This window comes from Lissotriton vulgaris, chromosome 7, assembly GCF_964263255.1.
Source record: "Lissotriton vulgaris chromosome 7, aLisVul1.2, whole genome shotgun sequence".
Lineage (NCBI taxonomy): Eukaryota > Metazoa > Chordata > Amphibia > Caudata > Salamandridae > Lissotriton > Lissotriton vulgaris.
This window is the reverse complement of record NC_141695.1, coordinates 779,881,412-779,900,971: the sequence shown is the minus strand read 5'-3', so window position 1 is coordinate 779,900,971 and position 19,560 is coordinate 779,881,412. Positions and strand designations below refer to the sequence as shown.

General features: G+C 46.2%; 1 protein-coding gene across 4 annotated transcripts in view; it reads right to left on the bottom strand.

Annotated features, from left to right (window-relative positions):
* The window catches only part of CEP131 (centrosomal protein 131), a 448,463-nt gene that overhangs the window by 295,254 nt on the left and 133,649 nt on the right, over positions 1-19,560 (bottom strand). For all 4 annotated transcript variants that reach the window (XM_086931022.1, XM_086931025.1, XM_086931023.1 and 1 more), the window contains one exon: positions 16,583-16,765. In XM_086931022.1, the coding sequence (XP_086787148.1) occupies positions 16,583-16,765 (183 nt within the window). The remainder of the gene's footprint in view (positions 1-16,582; positions 16,766-19,560) is intronic.

Here is a 19,560-nt window from a genome sequence, read left to right as displayed (position 1 = left end):
TGTGGTTGTGTGTGTGTGTGTGTGTGTGTGTGTGTGTGGTTGTGTGTGGTTGTGTGTGTGTGTGGTTGTGTGTGTGTGTGGTTGTGTATGTGTGTGGTTGTGTGTGTGTGTGGTTGTGTGTGTGTTGTGTGTGTGTGTGGTTGTGGTTCTGTGTGTGGTTGTGGGTGTGTGGTTGTGTGAGAAAGTGGCTCTATATATACTGGACCAGAATAAGGTACATTGTGTATAGAGTCCACAAACCCCAGAGGTATAACAGAGGTTAAAGCCAGGTGTTACCTTACTCTCTAAAGTGGTAGCTTGATCGAGCAGTAAGGCAGTACCAGAGGACAGTGTAAAGCATTTTTTGTACACACCCAGTCAGCAAAAGGTTTCACACACTCAAAGACTGAACTCTAGGCCAATTGTTTTTATATCAAAAGATATAGTTGTTTTATTTCAGAACCAACAGGCATCAAAAATATACTGTTCTCAATATGAGAGGTCTCAGATGAGTATTTTGCAGAAAGGCAATAAACTTTGTAAAGACAATAGGTCAGGGGTTGCAGTAGGCAACACAATTTTACACACAATTTCGCATTGAGCTCAATGGATTCCCTTATATAAACACAGGTGATTACTTTGTAGATCACTTTGCTAATTCCAGGACTGGCTGCTAGATTCAGTCCTGGGGTCTAAGCTGGAAAAAGTTTAGCAAAAACGTTTTAGGTATTGCAGTGATTTTTCAGGAATAAAAAGCTACTTTAAAAGTTCAGACTTAGAAACTTTTCAACAGAAATCTGGCAATGTTATACAATGGGAGAAAATTCAGTTTGCAGGTAAAGTAGGATCTTGTTACTTGTGTAATCCAGTTCTGGGCTCCTGGGGCCAGCACTGGGGTCTCAACTTACAACAGGTAAGTAATTAAGTTTCAGTATTTCGTATGATTTTTAAGGAATATTTCTAGTTTTCAAAAGTAGACACTTTGAAGAAATTTTATAGAAAGGCAGACAATGGATTCCTATGGAGAAAATACAAGTTACTAGTAAACCTGCTAGGGATTACTTTTGCGGTTCATTACTGGACTACAATGTACAGTACTGGCTCCTCTCCTGATCACAGGTGAGTATTTCGGAGTTTGGAATTCGGATGATTTTATATGAAAGTTTTCAAAAGTAGACAAGATTTTTCGAGTCAAAACCAGTCAATGTTATTCAATGGTAGGTATGTGAGTTACCGGTTTCCTGGTGAGTACTCGACTGGTGAAGTTGTGGTTCTGGGCATAGACTCAGGGGTCCCCCAGGGTCAGGTAAGTACAGTTGGTTCACCCTCAGCGGCGCAGGGGCAGCCGGGTGCAGAGGTAGTTAGGCCCAATGTTATCCAATGGGGGATGGGGGGCCTCCGGTTGGTGGCTGCTGGCTAGCAGGCCACGCGGCTGGGGGAGCTTGGCTCCTGGTCACTTGCTCAGGGCAAAGGGGGAAGCAGGATAGGACAAAGTTAAAAGGCGGGGCCAGCGGTACTCGGGCGGCTGGGTGCCGGGTGCTTTTGAGGCGTCGGGCACTCAATGTTATCCAAAGGAAAAGGTCAAAAGGGAACAAAGGCTGCAGGCTCGGGGGCGGAGACTCTCCAGGGGCGACCAGCACTTCGAGAGGTAAGTCTTGGAGCACAGATAGGTATCCCAAAGGGAGGCACAGGGGGCTGTAGGGCGCTGGGGTGTCTGTGCGTGTCGGAAAAGCTTACACTCAGCAGGTCACGGTTGGGGGGGGGGGGGCTGGTTCTGAGTCTGCAGGCTCAGTGAGTGCGTGAGCCACTGCAGGCATATGTCTTCAATTATCGCGCCCATATTGGGACGATAATTGAAGACATATGGGCTTTGGTGCGCGTAACAGACACCACTAGACCATAGGCAGAGTTACGCGACCGCCTATGGCGTGTTCTGTTAAAAAAAACAGCACGCACGCAAAACCAAATCAAAATGAAACTAGGAAATGAACAGGCACGAGCTGTGTGGAATTTCCAGGTCCATTTTGAATACCCCCTACAAAACGGCTCGCCTTCCCGAGCACTGCTACGCAGTGCATCACGAGGGCTTGCCCTAAAAATGAACTGATGATGCAAAGTTTTGGTGGAATCTTTGGTCTATGTGGAATGTAACCTTAAATCTTATGAAAAATAATTACATTAATTTGATACATAATTCTTATTACACATTAAAAATATTTATTTTCTTCAGCTGGGAATGTATTTTTTAATTTAAACTGCAGAAAGATATTAATTTAATTTATTTCCATTAACTAAAGCTTTCATTCAAAAGAAATGTAATGGTGATGTGGCATTTTTCTGTTTTGTTCTACATTTAAAGTAAAACATAATATGACTTTACATCAATATTGAACATGAAAATATTTTTCATATTTAATTTTGAGTTGAATACATTTTAAACAGTTTCCCTATACTTTAACATGCGGAGGCCTGACAGTTCAGGCTGGACTGTTCCCATTGGGCGCAGGGTCAAGACTGATTTGCATATGGCTGGGTCCAAACTGGAATGGCATGGTGAGCAAAAAAACGATGGATTTAGGCCCAGATCTCTGTACTGGGTTGAATGTATGACATTGTTCTGCATTCTGTCAATCAATTGCTCTTTTAGCAAGATCCGCGCCCTAAGCCTCTTAATATTAGAAGGCATTCGCCGCTTACTAGCAGGAGCTATACGCTGGTAATCCCTGGTCCGACTAGGAAACCTCCAGCTCACTCCTTCACGACATAAGGTCACTGGGCTCCAAAGAGCCGAACTGGATGACACCATCACAGCTTAAAAACTAACGATGGTGGGGGCGTGGCCTGCAGCCAGAGGGAATGGCTGCAAACTAAAGCGGCTCCGTAGCCCATATCATTAATCTGGTCATATATCCTGGTGTTGCCGTTAAGAAATGGTTCTGGGGAGCGGAGAACCCGACCCTGCAGTGTGGATATCCATGGTGACGCAGTGACTTTGTGTGCAAGTGGTTTCGGAGTCGGGGCGGGTCCCGGGCTCCCGTGGTAAAAACTGCAAAATGGCGGCAGTGGACAATGCAGCCAGAATTGTCCTGGTGGGAGACACTGAATATCGTGAGTGTTCCCACTGAGGAGCCGTGGCGAGAGTATTGTGGAGGCAGCCCAAGTCCCGGCGGCCAAGAAACCAGCACCTTCTCCTGTTTCCACGAGGCGCAGGGTGAGGTGCGCCCGGACGCTGCAGTGCTGGGCCGGGCTGTGGCGTCTTGGGACGAGCCGCAGAGCACTACAGCAAATGTTTGGCTGACGGCGGTTAACCAACGCCGAGTGGAACGTCCGCACAAAGGTGAACGCGACCATACAGCTTACAGCCCGGGGTACGAGCAGCGGAGCTGGGCCCTCCGGAAACAGCAGCCTGGTAGGTGTTAAGGACAGGGGAGACACCCTGGCGACTGGCCTACCGGTGGACCTGAACTAAGGCATAGCCCCGCTGAATGAACACTGCACCAGAGTACTTTGATCGCGGGTGAGCCGGACAGCTCTGTCCAATATCATAGACCTGCAGCGCCAGTAGAGGAGAGGGTGTCACCGAAAGTTCCTGCCACCCGATATCTGCTGCATGTGTTGGAGTGGCCCCGGGGAGACAGTTTTTAATTTGACCTAACAAGAGGGGCCCGTGCCTGGAGAGCCCGGAAGGAGGTGAGTGGTTTGACTCTTGACCTAAGGCCACAAAGATACGGCTGGCATCATTGGTGGTGATATAGGCCTGCTAGAGGGTGTTACTCCAACCCCCTGCCGAACCCCTGACTACACCAAGGGTACAAGTTTCTGCTGGCCCCTAGGCCTCTCTGCCCAGGCCCTGGTGACAGCTCCATTACTCCCCCAAGCAGAAGATCTCAACTTAGACTGAAGGTACCTCATGGCTCAGGAAAGACAGCATTAGCCTGACTTCTGGTACTACTCCTGCAGACAGAGTATAGTTTCATCAGTACCGGCGAGCTGAATGTGGTGCACGCCCTCTTCCTACACTGCCACAAAATGTCAACCTAGGGGTGGTGACAGCCCCTACTACCTTTACCAATACGACGCCGAAGTAGGCTGGCGCAGTTTGGGGGTAGTGACATTGCCAAACCAGACAGGCCGCTGATGAACTTCGTCCCTTGGGCAGACAGTGGTTAGTAGCAGGTCGAACCCCCAGTCACCTGGCCCCAAGACACCTGCTAGCGGAAGCAATGGCGGGAGGAATGGGAACGAAGAATACAATGCAGGGCAAGCTGGCGAAATTTGCCGGAGATAAACATGGGAAGAGAGGGAGCTGACTCCCCAAGAGGTGTTTCGCAAGTTGGACTCCCCCCCCCACCCCCCCAAACTAAGCGCGAACCGACGCTTCAGGATATCATGGTGGCGATTGAAGGAGTGCGCACCTCTCTTGAATCCCGTATTGATTCAGTGAATTTGGCGGTCTCCCTTATCAGAGAAGATCTCCGGAAAATGGACGACAGAGTAAAAGAAGTGGAAAACACAACTGCTGAGCTTCATGAATACTCCGCCATACTTAAGCAACTTTAATTGCAAGATAAACAAGCAAAGATGGAGCAGCAGCTCGACGATTATAAAGGCAGGGCTCGGCGCAATAATGTGAGCATTTTGGCAGTGTCGGAACGCGCGGAAGGTCCTGCTACAGACCCATTTGTGGACAATTTGATACTGAAGCATCTCCAACCCAAGAACTTTTCAAACTACTTCTCCGTGGAGAGTGCTGTTCGAGTCCCAAGGGGGAGACCATGGCGGGGGCTACCCCGCCCTATAATTGCTAGAATTTTTTACTTTAGGGACAGAGATGTCATCCTTCAAACGACCAGGGTGAATCCACCAATCAAGTTGGACGACAACCCTTGCTCCTTTTTCCAAAAAGTCCAAACCCAGCGACGCAATTTCTTAGATGTGAAAAAGACACTGCAGGATAAGGAGGTGAAATATGCCATGCTGTGTCCTGCGTAAACTTTGGCTCTAGGATGGAGGCAAAGCCTGGTTCTTCTCGACACCAGAGGAGGTCTGGGACTGGATAGAAGGCTGGCGCCGAGCAGAAAAACCCCACAGAGGGCGACCAGGGGGATCCAGGCACGACATACCAGCTCCTCCTAGGGGGCCCCAGGAGAACTCCCAAAGTACAGCAACAGACTAGACACCTCAAAGCTAATTAAGAGAGGTCTCTGACACATGCAAGAGACTTCATGGATCACAGGTAAGTGACTCTTGGGGGGGGGGGGGGGTTATTGTTTTCATTGGACTCAGGAGTAGCCTCATTGTTACTGGCAAGAGCTTAGCCGATCCACTTGGCACTCCCAGATGTCGAACATTTGTGAACATTTTGTCATTTGCGATGATGGTTGAAAGCAGGGTCTATGTGCCTCCCATGACTACTTTTGTCTTGGCAAAACAGGTACTATACAAAAAGAGAGGGGGGGGGACCAAGGAGCCATTACAAGGTTCAGTGTCAATGCTCCTTATTTTTATATTGATTTCCAAAAAAGGGACACTGTTCCTAATGCAGGGTGCAAAAAGTCACCAATGCATGAGGGTGCAAAAAGTCACCCATATGTGAAAAAAGAAAATAAAAAGGAGAGAAGAAACAGAATCCCTAGGTAAAAGGACCCACAGAAAACAGGGAACCCATTTTGTGTCCTCTGTTGCCCTCACACACCTCGAAAGGTGTCCTGCTTCATCATCGGGCAGTTGCTCCTCGTAGGGCCGGCGCTACAATTCCCTACGGGTCCCCCGAAGGGTCTCTTTATCGGAGATCTTTTATAGGACTGCCGGATGGTGCATGTGGGTGTGCGGGTGGTGGGTCAATTGAGGGTGATAAAAAGTGCGTGCAAGTATAAAGTCAAATTCATAATGGGTAGCCATGCAGCAAATGTTTAATCATGTACCCTAAGCAGACTCAACTGCTAAATAAAATCTAGCCCCAGTGGCATACTATGCCTGGGTATATAAAGACATAGGTCAACATGTTTCGCGCCTGCGTCGCCTTAAGGGTCGTTGGCGCCTCGTCAGGACCAGAACTATAAAATGTAAAGTGCACGTGATCGACAAATTAAAAATACCCTCATAATCGATCAGGGAGGGCAGTAACCTGTATACCCAACGTCTGGCTACAGCTGCATGTTAGTAACCGCTCCTGGTCAGTACCCTCATAATCGATCCGGGGGGGCAGTAACCTGTATACCCAACGTCTGGCTACAGCTGCATGTTTGTAACCGCTCCTGGTCAGTACCTCGCTAGGCTGAGGATAACCATCCGCTGGCACCAGGCAATAGACTCCCCCAATTTATCGGGATCTTAAATTGGGTGCTGCCTCCTCCACACCTACCCCATCATTGCGTCGGCCAGGAGATTCTGTTTCTTCTCTCCTTTTATTTTCCTTTTTTCACATATGGGTGACTTTTTGCACTCTCATGCATTGGTGACTTTTTGCACCCTGCATTAGGAACAGTGTCCCTTTTTTGGAAATCATTGGCAAAACAGGTACCTTTAGTGGGGAGGGCTAGTGGCTGTAGTCCAGGCACTCTTAGATGAGGGAGGGGCGACAGGCACTCTGCCATGTTTGGGAGTGGGTAGTACGAAATTCACAGGCAGGGAAGCAGGGAGGGGGGTGTTGGGTATCAGGGGGAGGGGTAGTTTCAGGGAGTGGGGAGCTGGGTGGGGGAATATGCTTGGTATGTAAGCAAGTCATATGGGTTTGTGTTGCGATGTTTGTTTCTCATCACAGAATGTCGAAAGTCCAATTCGGTTGCCTCTGTTCTAGTTTCAAATATCAGGTATGCAATCAAGTGGTTCTTTAGTCGAACTGTACATGAAGGCCCTCCCATGTCGACCCACCTGGTCATGATGGTGCCAAATATGGCGGCTGCCCCTCACAAGGTGCCCATAGGTTTTCACATGCTCTTTGCACATGCACTATGGCGGGAACTCAGATGGATACATCACTGTCCATTCTAACGTGGACGGGTTGGGGGACAAGATAAAGCGCAGAGTTTTGTTGCAATATCTCAAGAGACAGGCCCCTGATCTGGTATTGCTGCAAGAAACACACTTGGTGAGGAATAACTTTAAGGCCCTCACGCGGTGGGGTTACAAGCTGCTGGTCCATGCAGGATTTACCTCAGGCTCGATAGGGACGGGCATTCTAGTTTGAAAAAGTCTCGCACTCACTAGCACCCGCACTTGGGCGGACCGTCAGGAAGTTTTGCAGTTCTGTGGGCCAGCTCGGAAGGGAAACCGTTAAATGTGGTCTCGGCCTATCTTCCCCTCGCATTTGGTTAGGGAGGCGCTCGTGGACTTGGGGAAAATCTTGGTAGACCTCCCCATTATAACTCTAATTTTGGTGGGGGCGGGGGGGTAGGAGGGGGACTTTAATATGCCTACGGATGACCAAGGAGACAGATGTCCCTTACGTCACCTGACACAGCCAAATACACAGATGGTGGACTTCACCGGAGCTATGGGCCTGACAGATGTGTGGCGTGCCCTACAGCCAGACCTCACTCATACTTACTACTCCTATGCACACAAGAGCATGTCCCACATAAATTATTTTCTCACACATCTTGTGGATATTGGACTTTTTAGTCATCCACGTGGTCTCCCGAGAGGCATCTTAGATAACTCGCCTGTGTGCGTTGAGCTTACTTATCATACTATACGGCATAGTAACGCGATCGTCCTCAATCCCTGGTTCCTCAGAATTCCAGACATAAAAAGAGACTCTGCTTGCACAGATGGACCACTATTTTTATGAAATAGTCGGCTCCGTGGACACAGCACAGATTATATGGGAAGTCTATAAGTCGGTAATAAAAGGGAAGGCCCTGGCGCTAAAAGGGGGTATGTTCCGAAACAAAATCAGCACCTTACCAGCTGGAGAGTGTACTCCTGCAGTTGGAGGCGCTAAATGTCACCTCACCCAGTGAGGACACCCTGCATCAATTGACTGTCAAGCAGCTCGAATACAAACCCCTGAAGAGGGAGAAGATGCAGGCTAGACTACTGCGTACGCAGCATAGGGTCTGTGAGATAGGAGATAGGTCCGGGAAAATGCTAGCCTGGCTGGAGGGACGGGAACAAGGAGAACAATAGGTACCCAAATTGACCTTAAGCAGAGCAGGACAGATCTCTGACCCACAAGACATTGCAGAGGCATTTGCTAACCACCTAGGAAAAGTCTATACCTCCTCCACTACGTATACGGCCGAGGACTCCCATCATTTGCTGTCTGATATGCGCCTACCCACCCTGTCAGAGTCAGAAAGAACTGTTAGGAAGAGGATCTGGCGGACAAAGAAATATGCAAAGCCATATATAGTGTCCAGTCCAGGAAGACAATGGGGCCCAATGGGGTCCCTATTAAATTTCTTAAATCCATGGCCCAGCGGGTCGCGCCCCATAATCGCAACATGTACAATGAGAGCCTTGAGAAAGGAGTTCTACCGTACGACCAGCATCTGGCTTCTATTGTTGTCATTCGAAAACCGCCTCCCGCCTGGTGTCAGTAATTCCCTTATTGGTCCATGCTGACCTATCTGGTTATATGACCGGGAAAGACACTGCCCTAAACATTTGCCGTATTCACAATGTCCTGGGACGCCAAACCTATATAGAGGAAGACACAGTATTGCTCTCTTCAGATGCTTCCATGGTGTTCGACTCTATAGAGTGGCCCTATCTCTTCGAGGTGCTGGGCCGCCTGGGTTTCGGGCCGAAGTTTCTGGGGTGGGTTAGGCTCCTCTATACAGACTTGCGGGGATAGGTAACGGTTAACAACAGCACGTCCCAAGTGTTCCCATTGGGCAGAGGCACCAGGCAAGGTTGCCCCCTCTTCCCCCTGATTTTCTCCTTAATCCTTGAACCGTTGGCATTCTGGGTGAGAGGGGACATCTCAGTTAGAGGGCTGAAATGGGCAGAAGGTCAGAAAGATAAGATCTCGCTATATGTGGACGATATCCTGGTATATCTAGCGACCCTGTATGCCTCAATACACTGCCTCTTGAATATGGTTTCAAATTTGGCAAATACTCCGGGTATGCCATCAACTGGTCCAAATCGGTGCAGTTTGTCCTTCGCGGTCCAGTCCTTCAGCTTCTTTCGGGATGCGAGATTGAAATAGCCCTCGACTGATTCCGCTATCTAGGGGTTTATGTTACACTGGATCCCCTCCTTTTTTATAATAAAAATCTAGCCGCTCCCCTAGAACGACTGCATAATGATGTTAAATACTGGAGATCTTTGCATCTCTCTCTGCTAGGCAGAGCCGCCCTGTTTAAAATGATGTATTAACAAGGGGTAACCCAATTGGAGTAAAAGGACCTGGGTATCAAGTGTTATAGCAAAAATGGTCCTAGACGCGGATTCAACATATGCAATGTAAATAAAAATTAAATATTCATTTAATTTCTGATTACCATTCGATTTAATCTATTATGGTTGATATTAATCAAAACAAAACAAACATAATTAGCCCGAAACATTTGTTGATGCAGAAAAGCCAAAGCTGAAATAGAAGATTTTATCTTTGTCTCACCTAATCTCGGGAGACTCTTATTTATTATACATTTTGAAAAGACATAATAAGTATTTACAATGTAAAAATGTTTTATATCAGTTATTTACACAAGGGGTTCACTGTCAAAGAATTTTTGACGTGCACAGATAAGAGTGAAGAGGCGACCAAAGAGGTCAGTGAGAGAGTGCAAGTTAAAATACAGTAAAGCTTATTGGACAGAGACTAAGGTTCAGTTCTTAGTATAGGACATGAGGGAGCCTGCCCTTGATGTTATATTCGCAAAAAATGTAATTCTTTCTTGCTGGCATGTGAAACAAAGTAACCCCAACGTGAGTGGGCACCTGCAACAACAAATAAACGGGCTAAGTATGTGTCGCTTGTGTAAATACTTAGCCCGTTTATTTGTTGTTGCAGGTGCAGACTCACGTTGGGGTTACTTTGTTTTCGTGCATATTGAGTTCCCACCTTTCCTCCCGTCCTGATGAAGACCCGCCCCATAGGATATAAGTTACCCTGTTCGTTTTTGGGTGAAACGTCGACACTTCTCCTGAGCCTGTACCTGTATTGCTCCTCTTCCGCCCCTCTCCCTTATACCAATTGGAATACGGAGGATTTTTCAATCACGTGCCAGCAAGAAAGAATTACATTTTTTGCGAATATAACATCAAGGGCAGGCTCCCTCATGTCCTATACTAAGGACTGAACCTTAGTCTCTGTCCAATAAGCTTTACTGTATTTTAACTTGTACTCTCTCACTGACCTCTTTGGTCGCCTCTTCACTCACGAGCACTTACTATCACTCTTTTTCTTTGACAGTGAACCCCTTGTGATATAAAAAAAATTACATGTAAATACTTATTATGTCTTTTCAAAATGTATAATAAATAAGAGAGTCTCCAGAGATTAGGTGAGACAAAGATAAAATCTTCTATTTCAGTTGTGGCTTTTCTGCATCAACGAATGTTTCGGGCTAATTATGTTTGTTTTGTTTTGATTAATATCAACCATAATAGATTAAATCGAATGGTGATCAGAAATGAAATGAATATTTAATTTTTATTTACATTGCATATGTTGACTGTTTAAAATGATGGCTCTTCCGCGATTTTTATATATCCTTCAAAAGCGCCCCTATAAGGTCCCAGACTCTTATTTTAAAAGTATTGAAAGTAAGGTCCAATCACTTCTATGGGAATAGGGAGTGCCTCGCATAGCTCTGCAAAAACTGACTAAGGGGTGGTATGATGGAGGGATTGCACATCCGGACATATGACTTTATTACTGGGCCTCACAATTAGTGGCTAAAAATCACTGGCTATACCGCTCTCCGATGGACTCAGAGTACATGCTAGACAGATACCAGATCGAAAGAGAGGGGTGCTTAGGAGCTCTATATATGAAAATCCAGAAAGTGAGGTACATGGGCCCTACTGCACAGAATGTCGGAATTTGGCATCAGGTAACTAAACGGCTGGGGTGGACCGGGGTATTGACTCCGGACACACCACTATGGTCTACTCCACAACTTGGGCTCTTGTGTTACCAACTATGCTTTGATAAATGGGACACAATCGGAATCTCCACAACAGGCCATTTAGTGAAGAAGGGCAAAGTCCTTACATTTAATGAACTACAGCAGAAACAGGACCTGGCTCGGGGGGGAGATATTTCACTACCTGCAGATTCGCCACACACTTACAACAGCTTTACCAGACCTAGGTAATCTGCCAGAATCGTCCTCCCTGGAGGAACGACTGCTCTCTGAGCCCATTCCGGACAAAGCTATATCACTGACGTATCGCAAACTCTGTAACAACCTGCCAGATTCATTTCAGGCCCTGAGGGATACGTGGCAGACCAATATTGGCCTTATTGAGGACGAGGACTGGCAGGCGGCACTGATGTCCCCAAGGGAAGCAGCCACCACTCTTCATTTTCGCCTAATCCAATTAAAAATTCTCCATAGAACGTATCTTACTGGGGTGACCTTAGCAAAAATGGGAACTAGACAGAGTGCTCTATGCCTACGCAGATGTCATCAAGAGGCTAGCTTCTATCATACTATATGGGAATGTCCACAAATACGCTATATATGGGACAGGGCAACGACAAACAAGCAGGATGCAACTAGGAAGCAGCTAACACTTACACCACCATAGGGGCTTCTCAATATTTAGGAAGTGACTGGCCTCACAGAAGTAGAACAGCAGTTTGCCACACTAGGGTACACGCAAGTCAAGAGAGCAATCGCAATGAAATGGAGGGCAGCACACAGGCCATCGACCAGACTTTGGCATGATTGCCGAGAAAGAAGTGTATAAATCTCGAGGATGCCCAAGAAATGGGATAAGAAATAGGGCTGGTGGAATGGGCACAGGGGTGACTTGTGTATATCCCCAACTGTCGAATTGGAAATTGCGAGGCACAATGGAAAATTATCTGAAGCACTGAACTGAGTGAAATATGCACTCTCTTTTCATTCCTATATGATGTAACATATTCAGAGATATGCATTCTGATGTTCTGTGACTTTTTACAGGTAGAATTCAATAAAGAAAAAAGAAAAAAAGAAATAACGATGGCCATACATGATTTGCAAGCTGGGTAGACCCTGGGTTCTGACATCTTTCCCGTGGAGTAGTAGCACAGTTTTTAGAACACGCTCATGCCTCACCTGATGAACCTTCACACCAAGGTCTCCCACAAGTACCTCACTGGAGAGATCCGGTTTGAACAACCACAAGATACTTGTGCAATTATTTGGAAGTGACTTGAGAAATATGTAATATTACTTAACAGTGTGAACGCTGACCTCTACCTGCAGATTGCATTTGGGGACTAGTAGAGTGAGCGCCCTTTTTTGGTTTAACCTGACCCTCAAGGAAAAGAAGTGGCCATTTAAGAGAGGATCATTAAATATAAGTCAGTAAGAGACGGTCTAAAGTCTGACAATTGTTTAACTTAGCAAAAATACAGTGCAGGCTTAATTCAAGGTAACTTACACTTGTCAGTATGTGTCCACTTTTGAATAGGTTTACGACATTTCAGTACTCACAGACTGCACTTTTGTAGTAACATACACTGGACTGCAAACAAAATCCCATAGAACATGATGGAGGAGGGAACTTGGAATAAAACCCCATAAGAAAGAATGTTAAATGAAATTTCTTTTTTAATGACAAAGTTTTTTTGACATTTTATCGAACATCACAATTCATAACCACCAGCTGTACACATTATACTTGTTCCATCCCTTGCTAATCCTCCCCCAAGGCCCACCAGGCCCCATGAATAGATACTTCAGTCGTAGCATCATCTGATGGCCTGTACTATTCCCACCATTTACCCCAAACCCAGGTATGTTTCTTCGGGCAGCCCAGTGCTTTATAAACTGACTCTTGTTGGTTTGAGCACTGGTCTATTGTCCTACGCCAATCTGAGAGTATCGGTGGGTCAGTAGAGTTCCACTCACACGCAATGTCGCTCTTGGCTAACACTGTTGCTAGTCCCACCGGCATCCATTCCCCTCTTCACCCCCCAATGTCCTCCAGGATCCCCAGTAAGTCCACCCTGAGTGTGTACTCAATGTGTATACCTAGCCCGAACACTTATGAGAGTGCTATCTCATTCCAATATGATATGATCTCTGAACAATGCCATATTGTGTGAAAGAAGTCTAGGTCTCGGTGAGTACATCGGAGACATCGTGGTGTAGACAGCCGGGGGAGGTGGGGCATGAGGTATATTGTATGTAAGTATTTCAGTTGGATGAGTCGGAGTCTGGAGGATATTGGGATATATCAGGGGCGATCTGCGTGTCTCTCCAGTCTGAGATGTCAAGTTCTCCCACCAATACCTCCCATTTTCGTTTCAGGTGCCCGAACTGGTCTGGTGCATTAGTTACAAGGCAGCAGCATATCTTGAGCACACTGCCTCAGCCCAAGCTGTACATCAGTAGTTGTGCCTCTAGAGGGCTTTACTTGGGCAATTTGGAAATGCCCGAACAGTGTTCATCTCACAAAAAAGGGAGCATAAGAGGTATAATGAAACAGGACGCCCTTCACTCATAATTCTAAAAAAACAAAGACCTGGTTACATGCTTGCACATACAGTGTTCAACCAATGTGTGTAGGTACTTATGGAGCTGGGTGAGGCTTAGCTGAAAGTGTTTCTGAGATTCAGCAAAGATTCTTATGTGTGCCCCATTCCACACATCGCTCAGTGTTGTAATCCCGATCTTGTCCCAGTATACAAAGCCCTCCTGCTAGGACATGCGGTCAGCCAATGGCCAGTCTAACCCAGATCAGTTCACTGGGGGTGAGTGTTTGATTTGCTCAAACGCTCCGTCCATCATCCCCTTTGGTATCACAATGGCCAATCCACAGCGGTGTTTGCTGTGTCAGTTTTTGGTGCCATTGTATAAAGTGTAGGACGCACACCAGCACCACTCTTGTAGGTCCCAAAGTGTGAACTGGGATGGGGATTTTATACAGGAATCCCAGGATCTTGTATAGGCCCAGTAGGGCCTCCTTTGTGCAGTATGCGGAATTACTCCATCCCCCACTCATTCAGTCATTGATAACCAAGAACTGGGACGCCCAGTAATAAAGCTTAACATCCGCTAGCCTTAGCCCCGTCAAACTTTGACTATCTGCATTCATCCCAGGCAATATCTGAACTACGCCCTCCCCAAAGGAACATCTGGAACATCCCATTGCGATGTTTAAGTGAAGTACTGGAGATCAGGAGTGGGAAGCTTTGCAAGTCATATAGGTAGTTCAGAAGGCTGGACCTAGTTGTGTAAGGCTTGTTACCAGTTGTGTAAGGCTTGTTTAGTGTTTGCTAGCAGGGGGTAAGGTTGAGATAATGTGCAATGTCCGGGACGGGCGATATATGAAGCCACAGATATTTAAAGCGGAGCTGCTGGATTGGGTGGTATGTAGTCAGCTCACTATTGCCATGTAGCCCCTCAGTAAAACCAAAAAGGATTTGTGCCAGTTTGGCCAGAAGCCTCTTCAAAGATCCAAAAAGTATGTTGGACCTGTGGGCCTGAAGACTGTGGATGGGCCAGTAAGAGGAGTACATCATCTGCATACAAGGCTATCCTGTCCTTCATAACCTCTCACCATCTTCAGCCCAGCACCTGAGCACTGCAACATATAATCGAAGCCAAGGGTTCAATCATCAATGCAAAGAGAAGAGGAGAGAGTGGACAACCCTGCTTAGCACCCATGTGAATTGGAAAGGGGGTTGAGAGTGCACCATTGACTGCAGTATTTAGAGCCAAAACCTATATATTGGAGGATGCGATACAGGTACGATCACTCTACAGTATTGAACGATTTATCAAAGTGAACTAAGAGAAGCACAACGGGGCTGGTCACCTTGTGGCTGCGGGAAAGCGTCACATTGACCCTTCTAATGCAGTGGCTAGCGCTCCAATTGGGCATGAAGCTGCATTGGTCGGGATGAATAAGATGTGACAAGACTAGTTGTTACCTATTCAGCAAAAATCTTCAGATCAGTATTAATCAACAGAATGGGCCTGTAAGGGGAGTAGTTTTCAGTAGCCTGACCCTTCTTGGGATGGACCAAAATGGTAGCCGGAACAAATTCTGCCAGAAAGGAGTCCAGATGCAAAGTTAAGAAATGGTCAGACTTTAGCAAGTCACTTACTAGCTTATATTTCATGATCCGCCCTTAAATGCTCACTTCCTTTTTTGAGGGACAGGTGTGATCAACAAAGGACCCTCACTTTGCTAGTCCACAAATGTAATCTGCAGTGGGGGTCAACCTTTACAGTTAAGCACAATCTTCCATATTTCTAATGTCACTTACAAAAAATGTATCATCTTGTGCTTGTTCAAACCCGATCTCTCTAGCTAGGTACTTGTGGGAGGCGTGAAGTTTGAATAGTGCCTTTTGAACAAGGTGGAGATATGTTTTGTGCTTAAGGGTTTATTGGCTGGTAAGTAATGGGAGATGGACAAGATCCACAGCAGATATGTCTTACGCAAGTGTAAGAGAAATAAGCTATAGTTTTTAGTATTAGTATTAGTGTGAGCAAGAAGATTATATATGAATTGACATAACTACATAATACCCTGGTGAACCATCTTACGGTACCCAGATACAGAAAGTAGTGTGCTATTAGTCCAACAAGAAACAGAGTGGAACAGCCCTACAAACAATCAGATTGAGAGTAATGATAGAACAGATGCAATAATCACAACCATAAGTGCTGTAAATGGAAACATTTTACCCCAGAGCCCAGTAATGGGATGGCAGATGGGAAGACACAAACTCTGCCCCAAATACATTTGTAAAATGGAACAATGTGATAATAAAGCTGTTCTGCCTACATAATTCATCAAAAACATCTAGTTTTTAAGGTAGCTGAGGGTTAAGAAACCTTCTGAAGAGATCTGTGTGTATTCAATAATTTTCAGAGTATGTTTAATACTGATAACTTAGGTGGTCAACACACTTCCTGGATATAGCGTTGTGTAATCTCAGTTTGCAAGTGAATCGCACAGGAAAAGTGTGCTGATGTTCCTGAGTGTCAGCAAGCTGCACCAAGAAGCAGCCAGGAAAATTAAATGAAGTAGATACACATCCTCCTCCCAACTCATGATTAGCTGCCAGAAAAGGTATCTGACTGGTTCCCACTCGGTCTTACTCATTGGAACAAACAGAAGCACAAAGGCAACTGTTCCCTACTTCCATCCACACCGCTGCTGTGGTATGTTTAGATCGGAGAACTTAGCAGTACAGTGCCCCAAGGAAAGGGTTGATGATGATACAATATTATTGCACCTGATTTGGAGAAAAGAATGTTAAAGTTATGAGTGTACAAATATTCTTTGTAAGCTTAAAGAACTATTAGCTGCAAATAAAGATTTGATTACATCACAAATGGGAGTACCTTGCAGTTAAACACACATTTTACTCCCAAGTTCTGAAAGAATGCAGTAAACTGATCCCAGTGCCGATTGTTCTAAGGGGCCCTTTGCAGCCATCTCTCTCTAAACAGCAGAGCTTAGGATGTACCTCATCAATCCAGGCATATTTATCCTTCCGATATGGCTTGGTCTCTGAGGGAAGCTCTGGCTCATCCTCCAGCAGCTTCAGGGTATCAAGAAGGTCGTGAAGGGTTGTCCTGGACTGCGTCTGGCTGGCAATGATGGTCCCAACCTGCAGCTCCTCTGTAGTTGCCTCTCTTGGAAAGCCATCCTTAGAAGGAAGAAAAGGACAGCAGGAATGGAGTCAGATGTGAAATGAAAGGAACCGAATATGTTTGACAATCACTTCAGGATAGGAGAGGAACATCATCTGGGGCAGAGGTAGAATAATGGGTGGTATGGGTTCATGTCCATTCAATCATTACAATCTGAATCATATCCTGCCCATGATCAGTGCTTCGTTGAGGTCTAGTAAGTTCGCTCTGCTAAAAAATCATGCATTCCCTCATAAATATATACATACAAATTGGAGTCTGAAAGGAGTGTACCGACTGTATACAACAGAATTCAGCTACCATGCACACCGAGCACATAGCCGCACTCTGGAGTATAAGGAAACTCTCACTTCATACCCGCTCAAATTGTGGAACCTGTGCAAGAATTCACTAAGTGTCCCATGGTTTAATATCCACCAAATTCTTTAACTTTTTTTGGGAGACAAGAGGTAATGGCAAAATGAAGAGTGGAATGGCCCGTAGAAAAAGATCAAGACTTCCAGCCTTGCAGAGGTACAGTCATTGCAGAAAATCCTAAAATTCCTCAAAAGGCCGCCACATTTTGGATTGAACCTCTTATTTTGGCTGCCTCATTGCTTTGTCCTGTAATATTTGGTCCAACAGTACACTGCATGGCTTGTCTTTTGTGTGATTTCAGTGTCAATTAGTTTACAATATGCTACAGGCACCAAAAGGAGTAATTACTTTGTAGGTACATTTTCTCAGTTTTACACTGCAGTACTTTACATAGCAGACAAGTTATTATTAATTATTATTATTATTCTAATAGATGAAATCACGATTCTTGAAAGGCGTATATCTCAAGAAATAGAATGGGTAAAGAGATCCTCTATGGGCCCTATAGCGCATGCAAAGACCCCAGAAAAGAGATTGGATTGTATAGTGTCAGACAATGGGGATAATAGGGCTAGTGGTACGCTAGTCTTGTCTGACTTAACCAATTCCACCTTTTACAATGATGACATTGATACTAGTGCCCCCGAAGAGTTAAGTCTATTACCCCTACCCCAGCCCCCTCCCCCCTACCCACTGCTACTGTCACTATGGTTAACACGGATGATACCACCGATAGAGCTAGTTGCCCAACACAGGGGGCAAGGGAAGGAGCCATCCCAAAAAGGAAAAGAGGTGCACAAAATCCTGGGGAGCGCAAGGCCTAGGTTGCAAAACACAACCCCACGGCGGAGGGTAATAAACTAGGATCAAGCAAAAAGGGACGCACATCACCGAACAAAACCACGGCATTACCCTCTGTGAATCCACCCCTACAGACATCAGATCAGATACTTTCTCGTCCCAGTGTAACCACAGGTGATGAAGAAATTACTCTTTCTAACATCTGCGCCATTATGAGGACCTTGCTAAACCCTCTAGAAGCACACCTATAAAAGATCGAAGCCAGACTAGCAACCATAGAAAAAGCAACGGTGCAACTAGTAGACACTTTTAAAAAAGATAATAACACTGCTAGAGGTGGGGTGGAGTCCAGGAATAAGAAGACTACACCAGCGCCACCAGCTAAGGAAGGTGGTTTAGCCCCCAAGTCATTACAAATCCAACAGCCCACACCTCACATTGCAACCCCTCAGTTGACTGATTGTGCTGCAACTTCCATTCTCCCTGAGAAGACAGCTGCAGCCACACAGGGAGCACATGCATTACCAAAAAACACAGGCCAGTGAACTTGCCGCCAGAGGCGAGCCCATACACAGTTATTTTAGCTGGAGTTCCAGAGCTAAAATCATTCTCTAAAGAACCTTTTGCTGCTCTGAAAAACAAGGTGGTTAATTGGCTTTCCATAAGCAGGCCCCTTCCCGATGGAATATTGAGTGAGGTCCTTATGGTGAGGAGAGTCCCATGGTTAGGAAACACAAGGAAATCAATCAATGGAGATTGTGTCCTAATTAATTTTAGGGATCCCATGACCGTTTCACATATATGTAGATGGTCATATCCTGATCAGGGGACATCCATCCAGCCCTTACCTTTATCTATTTTCTATCCACCACTGATCCACGCGCGGGGGGGAGGGATGGGAAACAATTCATAGGAGGGAGAGAGCGGACTCTCCCTTCGTCCTAGACCTCAGCAGCCAGTTTACTTACCAACCTTCAATAGGTACAGCACCCTGGACATGGTGGACTGACAGAGCTGGGCCAAGAGGGGGGGAGGGGGAGGCCGGAGGACGACACAGGGGCTATAAGGAAAGAAAAGCTACTCCCTCACGCAATGCACTGTCAATTCGCGGGGGATGGTCCACTGCGAGGAGCAGTGTATCACCATGAAGGCCGACATAACCACTGCCGGGTCCCCACCAAGTACGAGTGAACCCATAGTTAAACAAGGGGAAAGATCTTCCACTGTCATGTCATTGATGGTTTCACTCAACACTGGCACTCCTCCACCTTTGATCCCGAATCCCAGACCTCCCCTCCTAAAGATACTATCCTGGAACGTGGCTGGCCTGGGGAATAAACTGAACTGCCCGGATTGGAGTTCATTCATCGAGGGTAAAGATATATGCCTGTTTCAAGAAACCTGGGCGAGAGAGGATGTCTCTCGCACAGGTTTTGCAGCATTTTCCGTTCCTGCAAGGTGGGGGGGGGGCAGTGGGCGTCCTTTGGGAGGTCTTGCAACCTGGGTGGCCACTGACCTGGGTTGTATGGCCACCGCACTCCCCCTAGCTACAGAGGACATTCTTGGTGTTTTGCTGGAGTGGCCGAACTCGAGCAGACTCGTGGTGGTAAATGTTTATTCTAGGCCGGTAATC